This window comes from Hyla sarda, unplaced genomic scaffold (genome assembly GCF_029499605.1).
Source record: "Hyla sarda isolate aHylSar1 unplaced genomic scaffold, aHylSar1.hap1 scaffold_635, whole genome shotgun sequence".
Lineage (NCBI taxonomy): Eukaryota > Metazoa > Chordata > Amphibia > Anura > Hylidae > Hyla > Hyla sarda.
Window position 1 is genome coordinate 27,894 of NW_026610650.1, and position 21,383 is coordinate 49,276.

General features: G+C 47.0%; 2 protein-coding genes across 2 annotated transcripts in view; both read right to left on the minus strand.

Moving 5' to 3' along the window:
* Positions 1-9,875: 9,875 nt before the first annotated feature.
* Positions 9,876-21,383, minus strand: part of LOC130342044 (oocyte zinc finger protein XlCOF22-like) — an 81,485-nt gene continuing 69,977 nt past the window's right edge. The window contains exon 6 of the mRNA XM_056554247.1: positions 9,876-10,845. Coding sequence (XP_056410222.1) covers positions 9,928-10,845 — 918 coding nt within the window. The 3' untranslated portion in view covers positions 9,876-9,927. The remainder of the gene's footprint in view (positions 10,846-21,383) is intronic.
* Positions 11,991-21,310, minus strand: LOC130342049 (gastrula zinc finger protein XlCGF66.1-like). The gene is made up of 6 exons (XM_056554251.1): positions 21,177-21,310; positions 19,702-19,849; positions 19,112-19,288; positions 12,363-12,489; positions 12,146-12,279; positions 11,991-12,075 (listed from the first exon to the last, which is right to left on the minus strand). The coding sequence occupies exons 2-6, from the start codon at positions 19,777-19,779 to the stop codon at positions 12,070-12,072; spliced, it is 522 nt and encodes a 173-aa protein (XP_056410226.1). The 5' UTR covers positions 19,780-19,849; positions 21,177-21,310; the 3' UTR covers positions 11,991-12,069.

Genomic DNA, 21,383 nt, shown 5'->3' on the forward strand with positions numbered 1-21,383 from the left:
GCCTTCTCGGCATCCAGGGATAACAGGATGCACGGCAGCCGAGCAGTCTGGGCGTAGTGCATGACAGAGAAGGTTTTCAAGGTGTTGTCTCGAGCCTCTCTGGCGGGGACAAATCCCACTTGGTCAGGGTGGATGAGGGCACCTAAGAGCGGGCTCAATCGCAGCGCAAGCATTTTGGCGTATAATTTGGCATCCACATTAATAAGGGAAATCGGTCGATAGCTTTGACACAGGTTGGGGTCCTTACCCTCTTTGGGGATAACTGTGATAAATGCCTGAAGGAAGGAGTTAGGGAACGGGGAGCTAACCAGGACGTACATTTATGTCCATTTACATGACCGCAACAGCATCATACACTGCAGGACCCGCCTGCTATCAGCAGCCAGGGACCCTGCCAGTAATGGTGGACATCAGCGATCGCACTGATGCTGCCATTAACCCCTCAGATGTCATGATCAATACAGATCACGGCATCTGCAGCAATGCGCATGTTTAAATGGATGATCGGATTGCCCGCGGCGCCGCCATAATGGCGGACGGAGGTCCCCTAAACTTTGCTCTGGTCTGAAATTGAGCAGACCAGAGCAGAAGATGACCGATAATACTGATCAGTGCTATGTCCTATGCATAGCACTGAACAGTTTTAGCAATCTGATCTATAAATAGTCCCCATGGGGACATAAGTGTATAAAAAAAATTAAAAAATTTGAAAAATCCCCTCCCCAATAAAATGTAAATCCCTTTTTCCCATTTTACACCCAAAAAAGCGTAAAAAAATTAATCAACAAACATATTTGGTATTGCCGCATGCATAAATGTCCAAACTATCAAATTATAATGTTAATGATCCCGTACAGTGAACGACTTAAACATAAAAAAGTCAAAAATTGCAGCTTTTTTGTCAAAAGCAGTACAATAATAGAAAAGTATGTAATCATGGGGATCATTTTAATTGTATTGATCCACAGGATAAAGAAAACGTCATTTTACCGTAAAGTGTACAGTGTGAAAACCAAACCCTCCAAAATGTGCAAAATTGTTGTTTTCGTTTAAATTTTATCACAAAATTATAATTTTTTTAGGTTAGACGTACATTTTATGGTAAAATGAGTGATGTCATTAAAATAAGACTGAGAGATCTTATTCTGGTTTTCTAATTCTTGTTGCTCATTTATTAAAGGGATACTCCGCTCCCCAGCATCCGGAACATTTAGTTCCAAACACTAGGTGCGGGCTTCCGTGATCGCCCCGCCCCCTTGTGACATCATGCCCCCGTGATGTCACGCCCCACCCCCTCAATGCACGTCTATGGGAAGGGGCGCCTAATATACGCCAGTGAACCAGAGGAGCGCAGGACGTGTATCTGGGGACATATTTGTGTTGAAAAAGAAATCCAGGTCTTTCTCCAGTACTCCACCGTATGTAGTATGTTGTATAAAAAATATGTTGTTGCGCCATATTTATATTAGAACCTTTTCATTAAATAATTATTTATTTATTTTTCTATCTATTTCTATCTTTCTTTTCTACAAAGAGTTTATTTTTGTAATTTCTGTATTATTGCGGCAATATGAATATAATTGTGGTGGAACGATGATTTGTTACATTTTTTTTTAATCTTTTGTTAACAATAAAGGAGACATTGGGGAAAAAACGTTTTTCTTTTATAACTTAGTCACCGATCCAGCGATGTCATCATCTTGGACCCCCACGATCAGACATCTTATCCATCGGGACCCCGCGATCAGACATCTTATTCATCGGGACCCCGCGATCAGACATCTTATCCATCGGGACCCCACGATCAGACATCTTATCCCCTATCCTTTGGATAGGGGATAAGATGCCTAGGGGCGGAGTACCCCTTTAAAGCTCAAGGCGCCTGAACAACATGGCTGAAATGTGAGAGAATATGTGTTATTCAGCCATGTTGTTCCAGGCGCCATGAGCGTTAAATGACCAAATGACGTCTAACAAGTCCTTTCCTTGAACGGAGAGCGCACAGCTGGCTTCAGCCCCTCAGAGAGCTGGGAACCAACCATAGAGCCACCTGGTTAATTCTTCTCCGCACTTCATCCGAACACAACTTGTTCTTCCCTCTATAACCTAAGGAAGGACCCTGTGTAGAGTAGGAGACCCCACTAATCTAACACCTATAGGATCAGAATGTCCTAGAAGAACCATTTCCAGAGTCTTTGTTGTAACCAAGAAAATACAGTATATACTTGAGTATAAGCCAAAGCCCCTAATTTGACCACATAAACCTGGGAAAAACCTATTGACTCAAGAATTAGCCTATAATCAACTGCCACAAACACCCTTCCCCCGTCATCATCCACCCCCCCCACCTCCTGTCATCAACCATCTCCCCTCCTGTCATCATCCATCCCCCCTGTCATCATCCACCCCCCCTCCTGTCATCATCCATCCCCCCCACCTCCTGTCATCAACCATCTCCCCTCCTGTCATCATCCATCCCCCCTGTCATCATCCACCTCCCCTCCTGTCATCATCCATCCCCCCGTAATCATCCATCCCCCCTCCCATCATCATCCATCCTGGACGGTGGTGGGTATTTTCCTGTTGCCGGGCAACCAGGAAAGGGACACGTCTGTGATGTCAGGGTCGTCCCTTCATGGTGGTGTCAATGTGCAGCAGCGACCCTACCCCATCGCCACTAGTTCGGGGCCAGCCCGGAGTGGAGAAGGTGGATGGACCACCAGACCGGGTCACTTTCCCCACCTGCATGCGGACGGACCCTGCAGCGTCCCTACCCTGGAGGAGTCTGGGGCCATCCCGGTAAAAATGGACGCTTTTCTGCATGAAAAAATTTGCTTATATTCGAGTAATACGGTAATCGAAATATCTTCCCACCAGAAAGATTGAATTTTCAAGCAAGACCCCTGTATATGTAAAAGAGTCCACGACTCACTCCCACACCTCCAACATTGAGAAGATTCTGGAATACCATGTGGCAAAAGGAGAGGAGGAGTCCCATACCCCCGACAATATAACTTATATGAACTCTCCTGTATACGAATACAGGGGGAGGAGCCACGTGAGCGCTAGAGATAAATCCGCACTGTTCTTCAGAGAGTTGGATATTCAGCTCCTCTTCTCATATAAGATGCATTTTGGTTACTATTAGGAGCAGAAGAAATCAGATAAGAATAAAGCTTAGATAGTACAGAAAATATACACTACAAGCGCTACCTAGGGTGGACACCATCAGGGTAAGCTGCCGATTAAAATAATATGGTTCCCTATATACCATATACAAAGGTTAAAAGTGTGAATAAATGTGCAATAATCAGCGCTAATAATTAAGGTGCAATAGTCTGCAGTGGTGATTAAAGTGCAATAATTTGCAGTTACCTGTCTATACTGGTAAATATAGAAGAATCGGTGAACTGCAAATGCTGGATGGTTGAAAAGGTGCACTATGCTGTAAATACAAAGGATGTGATTAAATAGGTGCAAAATGAGTATAAAATTGTATATATATATATATATATATATATATATATACACACACTTTTCAGGATATAGTATTTCTATATTCTCCTGAAGGTATGACTTGTTTAGTGGAGGTGAATTGCACTGTGCTGAGAAAGAGGAAATATTCTATAAGCCGGACATATAAGTGCAAGGTTGATTTGTACTTTTCTTGGGGGCAATGCTCTGTATCCGTAGCAAGAAAAGAATACCTGTGAATCCTGTATGTATTCTTCCGGTAGGCTTACTGTTGTGTCAGGCATCCACGATGTCAGCAGTAGATATGCAGCTGTGTAAGTTATGGGACACGGACGGGAGACAGCCCCAGCCGGTGGCGTCTCTACCGTTCCGTAATCCTCCAGTGTCCAGGTAGTTCGCAGTCTCTGCTAGTGACGTCACTACAGGTAGCAGAAGAGGACAAAAATCCGATGTGTTTCGGAAGTAATACGACTTCCTTCTTCTGGGATGGTGTATTCTGTCTCTTCTTGCTTTTACAGTGGTCCCTCAACATACGATGGTAATTAGTTCCAAATGAGCCATAGTTTGTCGAATCCATCGTATGTTGAGGGATTCCTGCAATGTAAAAAAGTAAAGTCATACTCACCTGTCCCCGACGATCCGGACCGCGTCCCGCCGCTCCTGATGGTGTCCCCGCCGCTCCCGATGGTGTCCCCGGGCCTCCGCTGGGCTCTCCTGGTCTTCTCCAGTCCTCCGCTGACTTCCGCAAGGCCTTACTGGGCCTACGTAGCGATGTCATTACGTCGCTGCGTATGCCGTTCCTATTGGATGACGGGACGGCGTGCGCAGCTTCGTATTGACGTCACCGGAGAGGGCCGAAAAGACACCGGAGGACCAGCGCTGGACCCGAAGGGCACCCCGGAGCATCGTGGAGGGGTAAGTAATACTTACCGCGCCACACGGAGAACATTAAGCTGCTATCCGGCAGTAGCTTAAGCATTTTGCGCTGCCGGATAGCACTTAATGCGATGGCCCCGACATAAAAAAGCATCGTATGTCGATGCTGACATTGACATGCGATGGCCTCTGAGAGGCCATCGTATGTCGATTTGATCATATGTCGGGGCCATCGTATGTCGATTTGATCATATGTCGGGGCCATCGTATGTCGGGGGGTTACTGTATATAGGTTCGGATCTGGATGTTTGCAAAATCTACCTGTGGTGCCCTAGCTGATTCTCCAACGAGTAAAGGTACAGTAACTTTATCTGAATAATTATAAATCCATAGTGAATTATTCTGATATATCAATGTTTAATAAAAACCAAATATTTCCATGTCCATATTTAAACCATGCGGAACAAGTGTGTTCATTTCAAAAATCCATCGGCTTTCCGCTCGCAACATTTGCGCTATGTAATCCCCCCTCTCCAGTGAGGGAAGATTTGTTCCAGTCCAAAAAATGTGGGTCCTTCAGTGAATGAATGATATTTTTCTTTATAATGCTTAGATAGGGGATGCCCCTCAAAACCCCTATTAACCTCTTCAGGACACAGGGCGTATGGATACGCCCTGCATTCCGAGTCCTTAAGGACCAAGGGTGTATCCATACGCCCATGGGAAATCCGGTCCCCACCGCTAGCCGGTTGGGGACCGGAGCCGGATGCCTGCTGAAATCATTCAGCAGGCACCCAGGCACATCGCCCAGGGGGGTCCTGAGACACCCCCATGTCGGCGATCGGAGAAAATCGCATGTAAATTCAGACATGCGATTTTCTCCAATTCCGGGCTGATCGGGTCTCTGGTGACCCGATCACCCCGAAAATAGGGCTGATCGGAGTTGACAGCCCCAATCAGCCTAAGGGATAGGAGTGAGGTCGCAGAGCTGCGATCTCCTCCTATCCCCTGCCATTAGTCAGAACGGAGTTCTGACCAATGGCAGCGCAGGACAGGGGGTTGCCATGGCATTGCTGCTCTATTTTGAAGTCCTCTAATTTTTTTAAAAAGCAAAAATATGTCCATTTTATGATGCCAACATATAGTAGACATATTGTGTTTATGAAGAAAAATAAAATTTATTTGGAATATCCATTTTCCTTACAAGTAGACAGCTTCAAAGTTAGAAAAATGCTAAATTTTCAAAATTTTCATGACATTTTGGGATTTTTCACCAAAAAAGGATGCAAGTAACGCCGAAAATTTACCACCAAAATAAAGTAGAATATGTCACGAAAAAACTATCACAGAATCAGAATAATCGGTAAAAGTGTTTTTGCGTTATTAATTCGTAAAGTGACGGTGGTCAGAATTGCGAAAAAGGGCCCAGTCCTTAAGGTGAAAAAGGGCTGCGTCCTTAAGGGGTTAATATTATATACATGCCTTCTTATTCTTTTGGAGTGTTCTTTTCGTACGCCCGATGTATGTTTTATTACGTGGGCAGCGCAATCCATAGATTATTCCCTGGGTTTTGCAATCTATATGGCTTATAATTCTTTTTTCAACTGTGTTTTCTCTATCAAAAATGGAAAACAAGGGGATTTTATTTTTCATTGCTAAACATGGTTGACAGCGACGGCATGGAAATTATTTTTTTTAGAGTACAGATGGAACTAGTAGCGGTTTCTTTTTTGTTTGATTTCCGTGGGGATTTTTTATGGTTGGAGCTATATTGTTCCCTATATTTTTATTCTTCCGGAACACAAATGATGGTTCTTTGGGTAGCAGTTCCCCAATAACTTTGTCATTATGTAAAAGGTTCCAATATTTTTTAATAATCTTTTTTACCCGGAAACTTTGCGAGGAGAAGGTTGTGATGATTGGTATATTGAGTGTTTGTATTTCTCCATTTTCTATTCCTTCTTCCATTGGCATAGGTGCGTTTTCCCCTACTAATAGTGTACTACGTTCCATTTCTCTTACTTTATCCATTGCATTGGTTAATATTTCCTCCTTGTATCCTTTACTCAAAGATTTGGATTTCAGAGTATTTGCTTCATTTTCAAAGTCTTCCAGCATTGTGCAATTCCTTCTCAAACGTAAAAATTGACTCTTTGGAATATTATCCAACCACTGTGGTAAATGACAGCTAGTCCTTTCAATGTAGCTATTGCTATCTGTCGGTTTTATGTATGTAGTAGTTATCAATTCATTATTTTTTATTTGAATATTTAAATCTAAAAAGTGAATTCCAGTCTCACTATACGTAGCTGAAAAATCTAAATAAATATTATTTTTATTTTCAATAAAAAAACGTTGCAGACTGGATTCACTCCCCTCCCATATAAAAATCACGTCATCAATACATCTTTTACCATAGGACAAGACCAGCACCGTTTACCTCCCTTATAAATGTTATTTTCTTCCCAATGTCCTACATAGAGGTTAAAATAACTGGGTGCGAATCTGGTCCCCATCGCAGTCCCCCATCTTTGTACAAAGTAAATGTCATATTTAAAATTATTATGATTTAAAATGAATAAAATACATTCCCCTATAAAATGTATCTGTTCCTGGGGGTGTCCGTGTATTGCTTTAAAAAGTGTTCTGATGCTGTCCTCCCCTTGTTATGTTCTATAATTGTATATAGGGAGGTAACATCTAGGGTGCCGATAATATATCCGTTTACAGTTACTACAGGATATTAAGTGGAAAGTATGTGTGGTGTCGTTCAAATATTCCGGTAACTGCACCACACATTTTTGTAACTGTAGATCTACATATCCGGACAAATTAGCTGTGAGGAAATCAATGCCCGACACTATGGGCCTGCCTGGGGGTTATTAAGTGTCTTGTGCACCTTTGGAATATGATAAAATGCCGGTATCTTTGGATTCTTAACCATCAGAAACTCTTTCTCGTTTTTATTTAAAATTCCAAGTTCTACACCTATTTGAATTAGTGTGTAGAGTTCTTTTTTATATACCTCTATGGGGTTGCTCTTTAGTTTTTGGTATTTTATTATTATTTAGGAAATAAATACAATCTCTCTAACCAATTTCAGGGACGTATGTTAGTATAACGCTTAAAACATTGGAGAGTAAAGATAAATTTACTTATAAAACCCCAGAAAGCCTGAGATTCCTCTATGGCCAAAGTCTTAGTAGAAGAATATAAATCTCGTAACGTAAAAGAATGTAAACGTTCCCACAAAGGGGAATAGGGAAAATGTGTTTAGTAATAACATAGGGAGTAAAGAAAGTGGGGTTAGGGGAGAAGGGAAATCAGAATCAGTCGCAGAGCAGTCTCGTAATACCGACAAAGTTATATATAAAAGAGGAAAGAATTAGAGAGGCCAAGGAGGAGTGCGGGGGCCACAAAATGGGCCCTATAGAAGGAGGGACTGAGGAGAATTCCATATCCACATGAGGAGGAATATAAAGGGGAGGATGAGAAAAAGAAGAGCGAACGAGCTCTAATAATCCAGACGAAGGAAAAGCTGTATAATAAGTGTGTAAATCCGGAAACACAAAACCGCCGTCTAATGTCTTCAGGGTGAGCGTCTATACGGGACACGTGGTCTCTTCTGAATCATAACAAAATTACTAAATAACCATCGGATAGAAGAAAAATAACAATTCCGTACTATGATAGGGACGGACTGTAAAAATATAAAATATTATTGGTAAATATAAGATTTAAGAACCTTTTTCCTTCCAATCCACGACATATATGGGAATTTACGAGCGTGTAACTGGGTCTTCAATCCGTGTAATAATGGCGCAAAGTGTGAAGTAAAGAGATCTTGTACCAGATGTGATCAGATCTCTAGGGATTTTATACCCCGGGGAGGACAAAGAAAAGGAAAAGAATTACACCCATGTTTACTGAACCCGGGGGACGCTGACATATTGACGACTTCTCATATAGAAAAATGGATTTTAAGATCTGAGACCGAAAATAGACGTGAAGACGGGAAACGCTGGTCTAGGGTTTGTGAAAAATAAAAGTATCTGCATCGTCTTATGTTCAGAAGAGACGATCTTCAAGGGAGACGCGCGGATCCTGTCTGATGCCTTGAATTAAAGTCTCTATAATCATAATGAGAAGGGGGCGGGGACAACACTGACGCGTTACATTCCCTATATACAACGTCAGGGACAATATTACATTTATTATAAGTCCAGTGTGCGGAGATGAATATAAGAATAATAAATAATATAAGAAAGAAAACTTTTATTAACAATTGGTAACAAGTTTGGAGATGCAGTATATGATATATGTATAAATTGTCACGATGCCGGCTGGCAGGTAGTGGATCCTCTGTGCCAGAGAGGGATTGGCGTGGACCGTGCTAGTGGATCGGTTCTAAGTCACTACTGGTTTTCACCAGAGCCCGCCGCAAAGCGGGATGGTCTTGCTGCGGCGGTAGTGACCAGGTCGTATCCACTAGCAACGGCTCAACCTCTCTGGCTGCTGAAGATAGGCGCGGTACAAGGGAGTAGACAGAGGCAAGGTCGGACGTAGCAGAAGGTCGGGGCAGGCAGCAAGGATCGTAGTCAGGGGCAACGGCAGGAGGTCTGGAACACAGGCTAGGAACACACAAGGAACGCTTTCACTGGCACGATGGCAACAAGATCCGGCAAGGAAGTGCAGGGGAAGTGAGGTGATATAGGGAAGTGCACAGGTGATAACACTAATTGGAACCACTGCGCCAATCAGCGGCGCAGTGGCCCTTTAAATCGCAAAGACCCGGCGCGCGCGCGCCCTAGGGAGCGGGGCCGCGCGCGCCGGGACAGGACTGACGGGGAGCGAGTCAGGTACGGGAGCCGGGGTGCGCATCGCGAGCGGGCGCTACCCGCATCGCGAATCGCATCCCGGCTGGAGGCGGTATCGCAGCGCCCCGGGTCAGTGGATCTGACCGGAGCGCTGCAGCGGGGAGAGTGTAGCGAGCGCTCCGGGGAGGAGCGGGGACCCGGAGCGCTCGGCGTAACATAAATGTCAGATATCTTATGTACATATTTAAAGGGGTACTCCGCCCCTAGACATCTTATTCCCTATCCAAGGATAGGGGATAAGATGTCTGATCGCAGGGGTCCCACTGAAGCCCCCGAATCATCATCTCTCTGGAGCTAAGTTTGCTCCATGGTTGATGACTCACGATACAGGGACCGGCGATTCATGAAGTCATGGCTCCGCCCCTTCATGACGTCACGCCCCATCCCCTTAATGTAAGTCTATGGAAGGGGGCGTGGCAAGTCACGCCCCCTCCCATAGACTTGCATTAAGGGGACGGGAGGTGACGTCTTGAGGGGGCGGAGCCATGAGGTCACGAACCACCGGTCCCTGTATCGTGAGTCATCAACCACGGAGCAAACGTAGCTCCGGAGAGATGATGACTCGGGGGGCTGCAGGAGAGATCGCGGGGGTCCCCAGCAGCGGGACCCCTGCAATCAGACATCTTATCTCCATCCTTGGATAGGGGATAAGATATCCAAGGGAGGAGTACCCCTTTAATATATAGATGTGTTTTCTGCATCATTTATTGCTATGAGTTGACTTCTCCTCAGTGTGAGTTCTTTGATGTTGAACAAGATATGAATGCCGAGTAAAACATTTTCTACATTCTAAGCATGAAAATGGCTTCTCCCCTGTGTGAGTTCTTTGATGTTGAAGAAGACCTGATTTCCGAGCAAAACATTTCCCGCATTTTGAACATGAAAATGGCTTCTCTCCTGTGTGAGTTCTTTGATGTTGAACAAGTTGTGATTTCAATATAAAACATTTCCCACACTCTGCACAGCAAAATGGTTTCTCCTCTGTGTGAGTTTTTTTATGTACAACAAAACTTGATTTCTGAGTAAAACATTTCCCACATTCTGAACATGAAAATGGTTTCTCTCCTGTGTGAGTTCTTTGATGTTCAACAAGATTTGATTTAGAAGTAAAACATTTCCCACATTCTAAACATGAAAATGGTTTTTCCCCTGTGTGAATTTTCTGATGATTATCAAGCTGTGATTTAGAAGTAAAATATTTTCCACATTCTAAACATGAAAATGGCTTCTCTCCACTATGAATTCTTTGATGTCTAGAAAGATTTGACTTCAAAGTAAAACCGTTTCCACATTCTGAACATGAAAATGGTTTCTCTCCTGTGTGAGTTCTTTCATGTTCAACAAGATTTGATTTAGAAGTAAAACATTTCCCACATTCTAAACATGAAAATGGTTTCTCCCCTGTGTGAATTTTCTGATGATTATCAAGCTGTGATTTATAAGGAAAACGTTTTCCACATTCTGAACATGAAAATGGCTTCTCTCCTGTGTGATATCTCTGATGTGTAACAAGACCTGATTTAAAAGTAAAACATTTCCCACATTCTGAGCATGAATATGGTTTCTTTCCTGTATGAGCTCTTATATGTGTAACACCCCTTCTGTGGCTTTTATTTTGCTGAACATCCTGTGATGACTGAGAAGACCGGACCTGTATATAAGGATGAGATGACAGATCTTGGCTGTGAAGGGCTGAGGGTGTATCTGGGATAATGGAATGTTCTTCATATGTATCTTGTGTGATATCATCATCTGCTTTATAATCTGAAGATATAAGATTCTCCTCTGATCTCCTGCTACAAGAATCTGCAGAGAATAACACAGATTTTATTAATAACTGCGCCCATATTTATAGTCTTTTTAGTAGAACATTATAAGTGCAGCATGTGACATCATGGAACCTTCTCCCCGTCCTCCGGATAATAAATAGTTAATGTAGACATAATATAGGGTCTTCAGGTCACATACACCCCACTCCTGGACCCCATCACACTCCCATCCAGCAGCAATGAACAATCCATAGGGCACAAATCAGACGACAGCCGAGGTGGTTCAGAGCCCCCAGCAATACAGAAGTGCTGGGAAATATCCCAAATTATTCCTCTAGTCGTCTACATGGAAATCCTGCTGACTATATAAGATGGAGACAACAGAGACAATAAACACAACAGCGCAAACAAGGACTTTAAGGACAACACGCACGCTTAGTATCAGTGAGTGTGCATACCATGAAATTCTATAAAACATTATTATGTCCTAGGATAGGGGATAAGTGTCAGATCAAAGGGGGGAGCCCGATTGCTGGGACCCCCGCCATCTCCTACACGGGACCCAGTCTTTCCCCAGGAACTGAGCGTGTCAACCCCCCCTCACGAACTGGCAGACGACAGGCCCCCTTGATGTATCTCTAAGGGAGAGTCGGAGATAGCCGAACGCTATATCTCTGGCTCCTCATAGAGACACATATTGGGGGGGTGTTGGCCATCACTTTGTGTTCGGGGTTGACAAGCCTCGTTCTGGAGATGAATCATCCCCGGGGTCCTGAGATCATGGGAGGGTCCCAGCAGTAGGACCGCCCATGATAAGTCGTCCTGCATGATAATACTCCTTTAAAGAATTCCACAGAAAATTGTTGCAGCCGGTGACTGTTCTATATTTAGTGGTTACTACTCACCTGGGCGATTACCTGTAGAAATGTCCTCCTTATACTGCTCATCACCGCTGACATCTGTCTCTTCTTCTTCCTTTGTGTCTGTAGCATTAATATAGGTCAGATCTTTCCCTGTAGGACTGTCCTCCTTATACTGCTCATCACAGCTCACATCTGTCTCTGCTTCTTTCTTTATGTCTGTAGCATTAATATAGGTCAGATCTTTTCCTGTAGGAATGTCCTCCTTATACTGCTCATCACCACTCACATCTGTCTCTTCTTCTTCCTTTATGTCTGTAGGATTAATATAGATCAGATCTTTCCCTGTAGTATTATCCTCCATATTCTGCTCATCAAGAGGACGGGGACACCTCTCTGGTGCTGTTCTCTTACAGGATCTGACTGTAGGGAACACATACAGAGACTGAATTCATTCTTTACATACAAATAATGAGAGGACGTGTGTATATAGTCATGTCTATTACCTGGTGATGTGAGGGGCTGCTGATCCTCCATCATGACCTGATCCTTGTACTGATCCTTGTGTCCTTCTACATACTCCCACTCCTCCATGGAGAAATAGACCGCTACATCCTGACACCTTATAGGAACCTGACACATAATGATACAGTCATCACCCCGACCCCTCCGGTGGTGTTACTGTATAATGCCCCAGCATTCCCAGCAGTGTCACCTCTCCAGTCATCACCAGACCCCTCCATTACTGTATAATGTCTGTTACGCCGAGCGCTCCGGGTTCCCGCTCCTCCCCGGAGCGCTCGCTTCACCTCCTCCGCTGCAGCGCCCCGGTCACGTCCTCTGACCCGGGGCGCTGCGATCCTGCTGCTAGCCGGGATGCGATTCGCGATGCGGGTAGCGCCCGCTCGCGATGCGCACCCCGGCTCTCCTACCTGACTCGCTCCCCGTCTGTTCTGTCCCGGCGCGCGCGGCCCCGCTCCCTAGGGCGCGCGCGCGCCGGGTCTCTGCGATTTAAAGGGCCACTGCGCCGCTGATTGGCGCAGTGGTTCCAATTAGAGTTATCACCTGTGCACTCCCTATATTACCTCACTTCCCTTGCACTCCCTTGCCGGATCTTGTTGCCTTAGTGCCAGTGAAAGCGTTCCTTGTGTGTCCCTTGCCAGTGTTTCCAGACCTTCTGCCGTTGCCCCTGACTACGATCCTTGCTGCCTGCCCCGACCTTCTGCTACGTCCGACCTTGCTTCTGCCTACTCCCTTGTACCGCGCCTATCTTCAGCAGCCAGAGAGGTGAGCCGTTGCTAGTGGATACGACCTGGTCACTACCGCCGCAGCAAGACCATCCCGCTTTGCGGCGGGCTCTGGTGAAAACCAGTAGTGGCTTAGAACCGGTCCACTAGCACGGTCCACGCCAATCCCTCTCTGGCACAGAGGGTCCACTACCTGCCAGCCGGCATCGTGACAGTAGATCCGGCCATGGATCCCGCTGAAGTTCCTCTGCCAGTTGTCGCTGACCTCACCACGGTGGTCGCCCAGCAGTCACAACAGATTGCGCAACAAGGCCAACAGCTGTCTCAACTGACCGTTATGCTACAACAGTTGCTACCACAGCTTCAGCAGTCATCTCCTCCGCCAGCTCCTGCACCTCCTCCGCAGCGAGTGGCCGCTCCTGGGATACGCTTATCCTTGCCGGATAAGTTTGATGGGGACTCTAAGTTTTGCCGTGGCTTCCTTTCCCAATGTTCCCTGCATCTGGAGATGATGTCGGACCTGTTTCCCACTGAAAGGTCTAAGGTGGCTTTCGTAGTCAGTCTTCTGTCCGGAAAAGCCCTGTCATGGGCCACACCGCTCTGGGACCGCAATGACCCCGTCACTGCCTCAGTACACTCCTTCTTCTCGGAAATCCGAAGTGTCTTTGAGGAACCTGCCCGAGCCTCTTCTGCTGAGACTGCCCTGTTGAACCTGGTCCAGGGTAATTCTTCCGTTGGCGAGTATGCCGTACAATTCCGTACACTTGCTTCAGAATTGTCCTGGAATAATGAGGCCCTCTGCGCGACCTTCAAAAAAGGCCTATCCAGCAACATTAAAGATGTTCTGGCCGCACGAGAAATTCCTGCTAATCTACATGAACTTATTCACCTAGCCACTCGCATTGACATGCGTTTTTCTGAAAGGCGTCAGGAACTCCGCCAAGATATGGACTCTGTTCGCACGAGGCGTTTCGTCTCCTCGGCTCCTCTCTCCTCTGGTCCCCTGCAATCTGTTCCTGTGCCTCCCGCCGTGGAGGCTATGCAGGTCGACCGGTCTCGCCTGACACCTCAAGAGAGGACACGACGCCGTATGGAGAACCTCTGCCTGTACTGTGCTAGTACCGAACACTTCCTGAGGGATTGTCCTATCCGTCCTCCCCGCCTGGAAAGACGTACGCTGACTCCGCACAAAGGTGAGACAGTCCTTGATGTCTACTCTGCTTCTCCACGTCTTACTGTGCCTGTGCGGATGTCTGCTTCTGCCTTCTCCTTCTCTACAGTGGCCTTCTTGGACTCTGGTTCTGCAGGAAATTTTATTTTGGCCTCTCTCGTCAACAGGTTCAACATCCCAGTGACCAGTCTCGCCAGACCCCTCTACATCAATTGTGTAAATAATGAAAGATTGGACTGTACCATACGTTTCCGCACGGAGCCCCTTCTTATGAGCATCGGATCTCATCATGAGAGGATTGAACTTTTGGTCCTCCCCAATTGCACCTCGGAGATTCTCCTTGGACTTCCCTGGCTTCAACTTCATTCCCCAACCCTGGATTGGTCCACTGGGGAGATCAAGAGTTGGGGGTCCTCTTGTTCCAAGAACTGTCTAAAACCGGTTCCCAGTAACCCTTGCCGTAACTCTGTGGTTCCTCCAGTAACCGGTCTCCCCAAGGCCTATATGGACTTCGCGGATGTTTTCTGCAAAAAACAAGCTGAGACTCTACCTCCTCACAGGCCTTATGATTGCCCTATCGACCTCCTCCCGGGTACTACTCCACCCCGGGGCAGAATTTATCCTCTCTCTGCCCCAGAGACTCTTGCCATGTCCGAATACGTCCAGGAGAATCTAAAAAGGGGCTTTATCCGTAAATCCTCCTCTCCTGCCGGAGCCGGATTTTTCTTTGTCTCCAAAAAAGATGGCTCCCTACGTCCTTGCATTGACTACCGCGGTCTTAATAAAATCACGGTTAAGAACCGCTACCCCTTACCCCTCATCTCTGAACTCTTTGATCGCCTCCAAGGTGCCCACATCTTCACTAAATTGGACTTAAGAGGCGCCTATAACCTCATCCGCATCAGAGAGGGGGACGAGTGGAAAACGGCATTTAACACCAGAGATGGACACTTTGAGTATCTGGTCATGCCCTTTGGACTGTGCAATGCCCCTGCCGTCTTCCAAGACTTTGTCAATGAAATTTTTCGTGATCTATTATACTCCTGTGTTGTGGTATATCTGGACGATATCCTAATTTTTTCTGCCAATCTAGAGGAACACCGCCGGCATGTCCGTATGGTTCTTCAGAGACTTCGTGACAACCAACTCTATGCCAAAATTGAGAAATGTCTGTTTGAATGCCAATCTCTTCCTTTTCTAGGATATTTGGTCTCTGGCCAGGGACTACAGATGGATCCAGACAAACTCTCTGCCGTCTTAAATTGGCCACGCCCCTCCGGACTCCGTGCTATCCAACGCTTTTTGGGGTTCGCCAATTATTACAGGCAATTTATTCCACATTTTTCTACCATTGTGGCTCCTATCGTGGCTTTAACCAAGAAAAATGCTGATCCCAAGTCCTGGCCTCCTCAAGCAGAAGACTCCTTTAAACAACTCAAGTCTGCCTTTTCTTCGGCTCCCGTGCTCTCCAGACCTGACCCTTCCAAACCCTTCCTATTGGAGGTTGATGCCTCCTCAGTAGGAGCTGGAGCTGTTCTTCTACAAAAAAATCCTTCCGGGCATGCTGTCACTTGTGGTTTTTTCTCTAGGACCTTCTCTCCAGCGGAGAGGAACTACTCCATCGGGGATCGAGAACTTCTAGCCATTAAATTAGCACTTGAGGAATGGAGGCATCTGCTGGAGGGATCAAGATTTCCTGTTATTATCTACACCGACCACAAGAACCTCTCCTACCTCCAGTCGGCCCAACGGCTGAATCCTCGCCAGGCCCGGTGGTCTCTGTTCTTTGCCCGATTTAATTTTGAGATTCACTTTCGTCCTGCCGATAAGAACATTAGAGCCGATGCTCTCTCTCGTTCCTCGGATGCCTCAGAAGTTGATCTCCCTCCGCAACACATCATTCCACCTGACTGCCTGATCTCCACTTCTCCTGCCTCCATCAGACAGACTCCTCCAGGAAAGACCTTTGTTTCTCCACGCCAACGCCTCGGAATCCTCAAATGGGGTCACTCCTCCCATCTCGCAGGTCATGCGGGCATCAAGAAATCTGTGCAACTCATCTCCCGCTTCTATTGGTGGCCAACTCTGGAGACGGATGTTGGGGACTTTGTGCGAGCCTGCACTATCTGTGCCCGGGATAAGACTCCTCGCCAGAAGCCCGCTGGTTTTCTTCATCCTCTGCCTGTCCCCGAACAGCCTTGGTCTCTGATTGGTATGGATTTTATTACTGATTTACCCCCTTCCCGTGGCAACACCGTTATTTGGGTGGTCGTTGATCGATTCTCCAAAATGGCACATTTCATTCCTCTTCCTGGTCTTCCTTCTGCGCCTCAGTTGGCTAAACAATTTTTTGTACACATTTTTCGTCTTCACGGGTTGCCTACGCAGATTGTCTCGGATAGAGGGGTCCAATTCGTGTCTAAATTCTGGAGAGCTCTCTGTAAACAACTCAAGATTAAATTAAATTTTTCCTCTGCATATCATCCCCAGTCCAATGGACAAGTAGAAAGAATTAACCAGATCCTGGGTGATTATTTGCGACATTTTGTTTCCTCCCGCCAGGATGACTGGGCAGATCTCCTTCCATGGGCCGAATTCTCGTATAACTTCAGGGTCTCTGAATCTTCCTCCAAATCCCCATTTTTCGTGGTGTACGGCCGTCACCCTCTTCCCCCCCTCCCTACCCCCTTGTCCTCTGGTCTGCCCGCTGTGGATGAAATTTCTCGTGACCTTTCCATTATATGGAGAGAGACCCAAAATTCTCTCTTACAGGCTTCTTCACGCATGAAGAGGTTCGCGGATAAGAAAAGAAGAGCTCCCCCCGTTTTTTCCCCTGGAGACAAGGTATGGCTCTCCGCTAAATATGTCCGCTTCCGTGTCCCTAGCTACAAGTTGGGACCACGCTATCTTGGTCCTTTCAAAATTCTGTGTCAAATTAATCCTGTCTCTTATAAACTTCTTCTTCCTCCTTCTCTTCGTATCCCTAATGCCTTTCACGTCTCTCTTCTCAAACCACTCATCCTCAACCGTTTTTCTCCCAAATCTGTTCCTCCCACTCCTGTTTCCGGCTCCTCGGACGTCTTCTCGGTCAAGGAGATTTTGGCTGCCAAAAAGGTCAGAGGAAAAAATTTTTTTTTAGTAGACTGGGAGGGTTGTGGTCCTGAAGAGAGATCCTGGGAACCTGAGGACAACATCCTTGACAAAAGTCTGCTCCTCAGGTTCTCAGGCTCCAAGAAGAGGGGGAGACCCAAGGGGGGGGGTACTGTTACGCCGAGCGCTCCGGGTTCCCGCTCCTCCCCGGAGCGCTCGCTTCACCTCCTCCGCTGCAGCGCCCCGGTCACGTCCTCTGACCCGGGGCGCTGCGATCCTGCTGCTAGCCGGGATGCGATTCGCGATGCGGGTAGCGCCCGCTCGCGATGCGCACCCCGGCTCTCCTACCTGACTCGCTCCCCGTCTGTTCTGTCCCGGCGCGCGCGGCCCCGCTCCCTAGGGCGCGCGCGCGCCGGGTCTCTGCGATTTAAAGGGCCACTGCGCCGCTGATTGGCGCAGTGGTTCCAATTAGAGTTATCACCTGTGCACTCCCTATATTACCTCACTTCCCTTGCACTCCCTTGCCGGATCTTGTTGCCTTAGTGCCAGTGAAAGCGTTCCTTGTGTGTCCCTTGCCAGTGTTTCCAGACCTTCTGCCGTTGCCCCTGACTACGATCCTTGCTGCCTGCCCCGACCTTCTGCTACGTCCGACCTTGCTTCTGCCTACTCCCTTGTACCGCGCCTATCTTCAGCAGCCAGAGAGGTGAGCCGTTGCTAGTGGATACGACCTGGTCACTACCGCCGCAGCAAGACCATCCCGCTTTGCGGCGGGCTCTGGTGAAAACCAGTAGTGGCTTAGAACCGGTCCACTAGCACGGTCCACGCCAATCCCTCTCTGGCACAGAGGGTCCACTACCTGCCAGCCGGCATCGTGACAATGTCCCAGCAGTGTCACCTCTCCAGTCATCACCAGACCCCTCCATTATTGTATAATGTCCCAGCAGTGTCACCTCTCCAGTCATCACCAGACCCCTCCATTACTGTATAATGTCCCAGCAGTGTCAACTCTCCAGTCATCACCAGACCCCTCCATTACTGTATAATGTCCCAGCAGTGTCACCTCTCCAGTCATCACCAGACCCCTCCATTACTGTATAATGTCCCAGCAGTGTCACCTCTCCAGTCATCACCAGACCCCTCCATTACTGTATAATGTCCCAGCAGTGTCACCTCTCCAGTCATCACCAGACCCCTCCATTACTGTATAATGTCCCAGCATTCCCAGCAGTGTCCCCTCTCCAGTCATCACCAGACCCCTCCATTACTGTATAATGTCCCAGCAGTGTCACCTCTCCAGTCATCACCAGACCCCTCCATTACTGTATAATGTCCCAGCAGTGTCACCTCTCTAGTCATCACCAGACCCCTCCATTACTGTATAATGTCCCAGCATTCCCAGCAGTGTCACCTCTCCAGTCATCACCAGACCCCTCCATTACTGTATAATGTCCCAGCAGTGTCACCTCTCCAGTCATCACCAGACCCCTCCATTACTGTATAATGTCCCAGCAGTGTCACCTCTCCAGTCATCACCAGACCCCTCCATTACTGTATAATGTCCCAGCAGGGTCACCTCTCCAGTCATCACCAGACCCCTCCATTACTGTATAATGTCCCAGCAGTGTCACCTCTCCAGTCATCACCAGACCCCTCCATTACTGTATAATGTCCCAGCATTCCCAGCAGTGTCACCTCTCCAGTCATCACCAGACCCCTCCATTACTGTATAATGTCCCAGCAGAGTCACCTCTCCAGTCAGCAGCTCCATCATCTTGATGAGTTCTCGGATCTTCTGTTCATCCATTTCCTCATGTATCAGGGAGTAAGGTGGGGGCCCCGGGATTGGGCTCAGGGTTCTTCCCCATCCTTCACACACAGGGGCCCGACAGCGCCCACTAGAGGACTTCTTCACTACTGTGTAATCCTGTGTATGGAGAGACACATTAATATCACTAAGTACATTCCCAGAATCCCTCACCTCTCCAGTCATATCCATCTGTTATTATAGATAAGAATGAGGTCATGTGACATCACTCCCAGAATCCCTCACCTCTCCAGTCATATCCATCTATAATTCCATAGATAAGAATGAGGTCATGTGACATCACTCCCAGAATCCCTCACCTCTCCAGTCATATCCATCTGTTATTACATAGATAAGAATGAGGTCATGTGACATCACTCCCAGAATCCCTCACCTCTCCAGTCATATCCATCTGTTATTACATAGATAAGAATGAGGTCATGTGACATCACTCCCAGAATCCCTCACCTCTCCAGTCATATCCATCTGTTATTACATAGATTACATGTGACATCACTCCCAGAATCCCTCACCTCTCCAGTAAGCCGGAAGAGTATCTGTAGAGTGAGGTTTATGATCCTGTCGGCCATCTTGTTCCTGTCTCTCTCCATGGTTGATGGGTCATCCAGGAGAATTCTCTTATATAGAAGATATCAGCAGAGGATCCTGGATTGGAGAAACCTGAAGGGAAGAAGAGGAGACGATGATAAACCGCACCAGATTCTATGGAGAAATAAAATCCATTTCCTGGAGATAATCTGGGGAAACATCTGAGGAGACATTATAGGAGTTTTCAGATTTCTCTATAAAACAAAATCCATTGTCCGAGGGCTGTAAAATAAGAGACTAGAGCGCACTCCCCTTTCCCGTCCAGTGGTGGCGCTCTGGTCCTCCAGGTCTTCTGAGGTCGCTCTCCCTGCTCTGCTGAAGACGTTGTGAATCCATTTCTCCTAATCTCTGAGGCTGCGGTGTATTCAGAACGTCTTCATCAGAGCAGGGAGAAGAATAGAGGTATTCAATATGACATTGTCCAATGAAGAATAGTGAAATGTGTCCACTAGGGGGCACAATATACATCACAATTACATCAGGATTTTATGTGAATTGTGATATGTCCCCCCGGAAGAACCTGCTATTACCTGCAGCAGAGGCCGAGCATCATATACCGTTACACACGCAGGGTCTGGGCCACCACCGGAGTCAGTGTTTCCCAAGCAGGGTGCCTCCAGCTGTTACAGCATTTGGCTGTCAGGGCATGCTGGGAGTTGTAGTTTCACAACAGCTGGAGGCACGCTGGTTTGGAAACACTGTCTATAGTAATAATAGGGGCGCGGGAGAAACTTAAAAAACCTGATGCTTACATAGTCCTGTATGGAAGAAGTGGCTGATACCCGGAGAAAAGAGACTGACCAGGTGACAGGATGGGCGGGTAAGTGACCTGATACCTTCACCATCCAGACATCCCCTGGGGGGCAGTATAGGCAGGAAATCAGGAAACAACCGCTGGTCGGCACGGCGCTCCCTAGAGAAACAACCGCACAGCGCCATGTCTAAGCCACGCCCACCTACATTATTTTATTACAAAAATGGGATATAAACTTATTAGGGGAGGGGCTTCTATTACAAACCCTGAATAACGCTCTGCCATAGTGATCAGTGTTATCGGTGCTCGGCTTATACAGGCTGTGGAGGTGTCTGTATACTTAGAGCACCGATCTGAGCACAGAGCACGGTAAGGGGCCCTCCGGCCGTCATCTCAGCTGATCTAGACTCCGCCCCCCAACAACTGCATTTTACTCATTTTACATCCTGCAATCAACTTTGATCATGGAATCTAAAGGGTTAATGGCGATGAGCGTCATTAGTGGTGAGTCCTGGCTGCTTATAGCTGCTGAGCTCACCTCAAAGTCCCATATGGGGCACAGAATGTAAATATACATTGTGTCCTAAAGGGTTAATAATAAACATCCCCAATAATCCTGATCTGATGGTGACCGCACACACATACCTGAATCTGTAGAGGAGCCGTGTGCTTACAGGACCTGCGATGATGTCACCGTCATGTGATCAGTCACATGGAGGAGGAGGAGGAGTCACATGATCAGGGGCTGCTGCTCTGAGAGATCTCCACACACAACACAACAGCAGTGACTGCCCCACCAGGACCTGCTCTGTATCTGCTACATGCTGGAGGCGTAGGACCTGTGATGATGTC

Bases quoted from the DNA above. Each gene is read 5' to 3' on its own strand.
- LOC130342049 (XM_056554251.1), bottom strand. From the start codon at position 19,779: ATGGAGAGAGACAGGAACAAGATGGCCGACAGGATCATAAACCTCACT. The intron at 19,289-19,701 runs GTGAGGGATTCT...CTCCATACACAG, and splicing joins TCTTCCGGCTTACTGGAGAG to GATTACACAGTAGTGAAGAA. The intron at 12,490-19,111 runs GTGACTCTGCTG...ATTATGTGTCAG, and splicing joins TGGAGCTGCTGACTGGAGAG to GTTCCTATAAGGTGTCAGGA.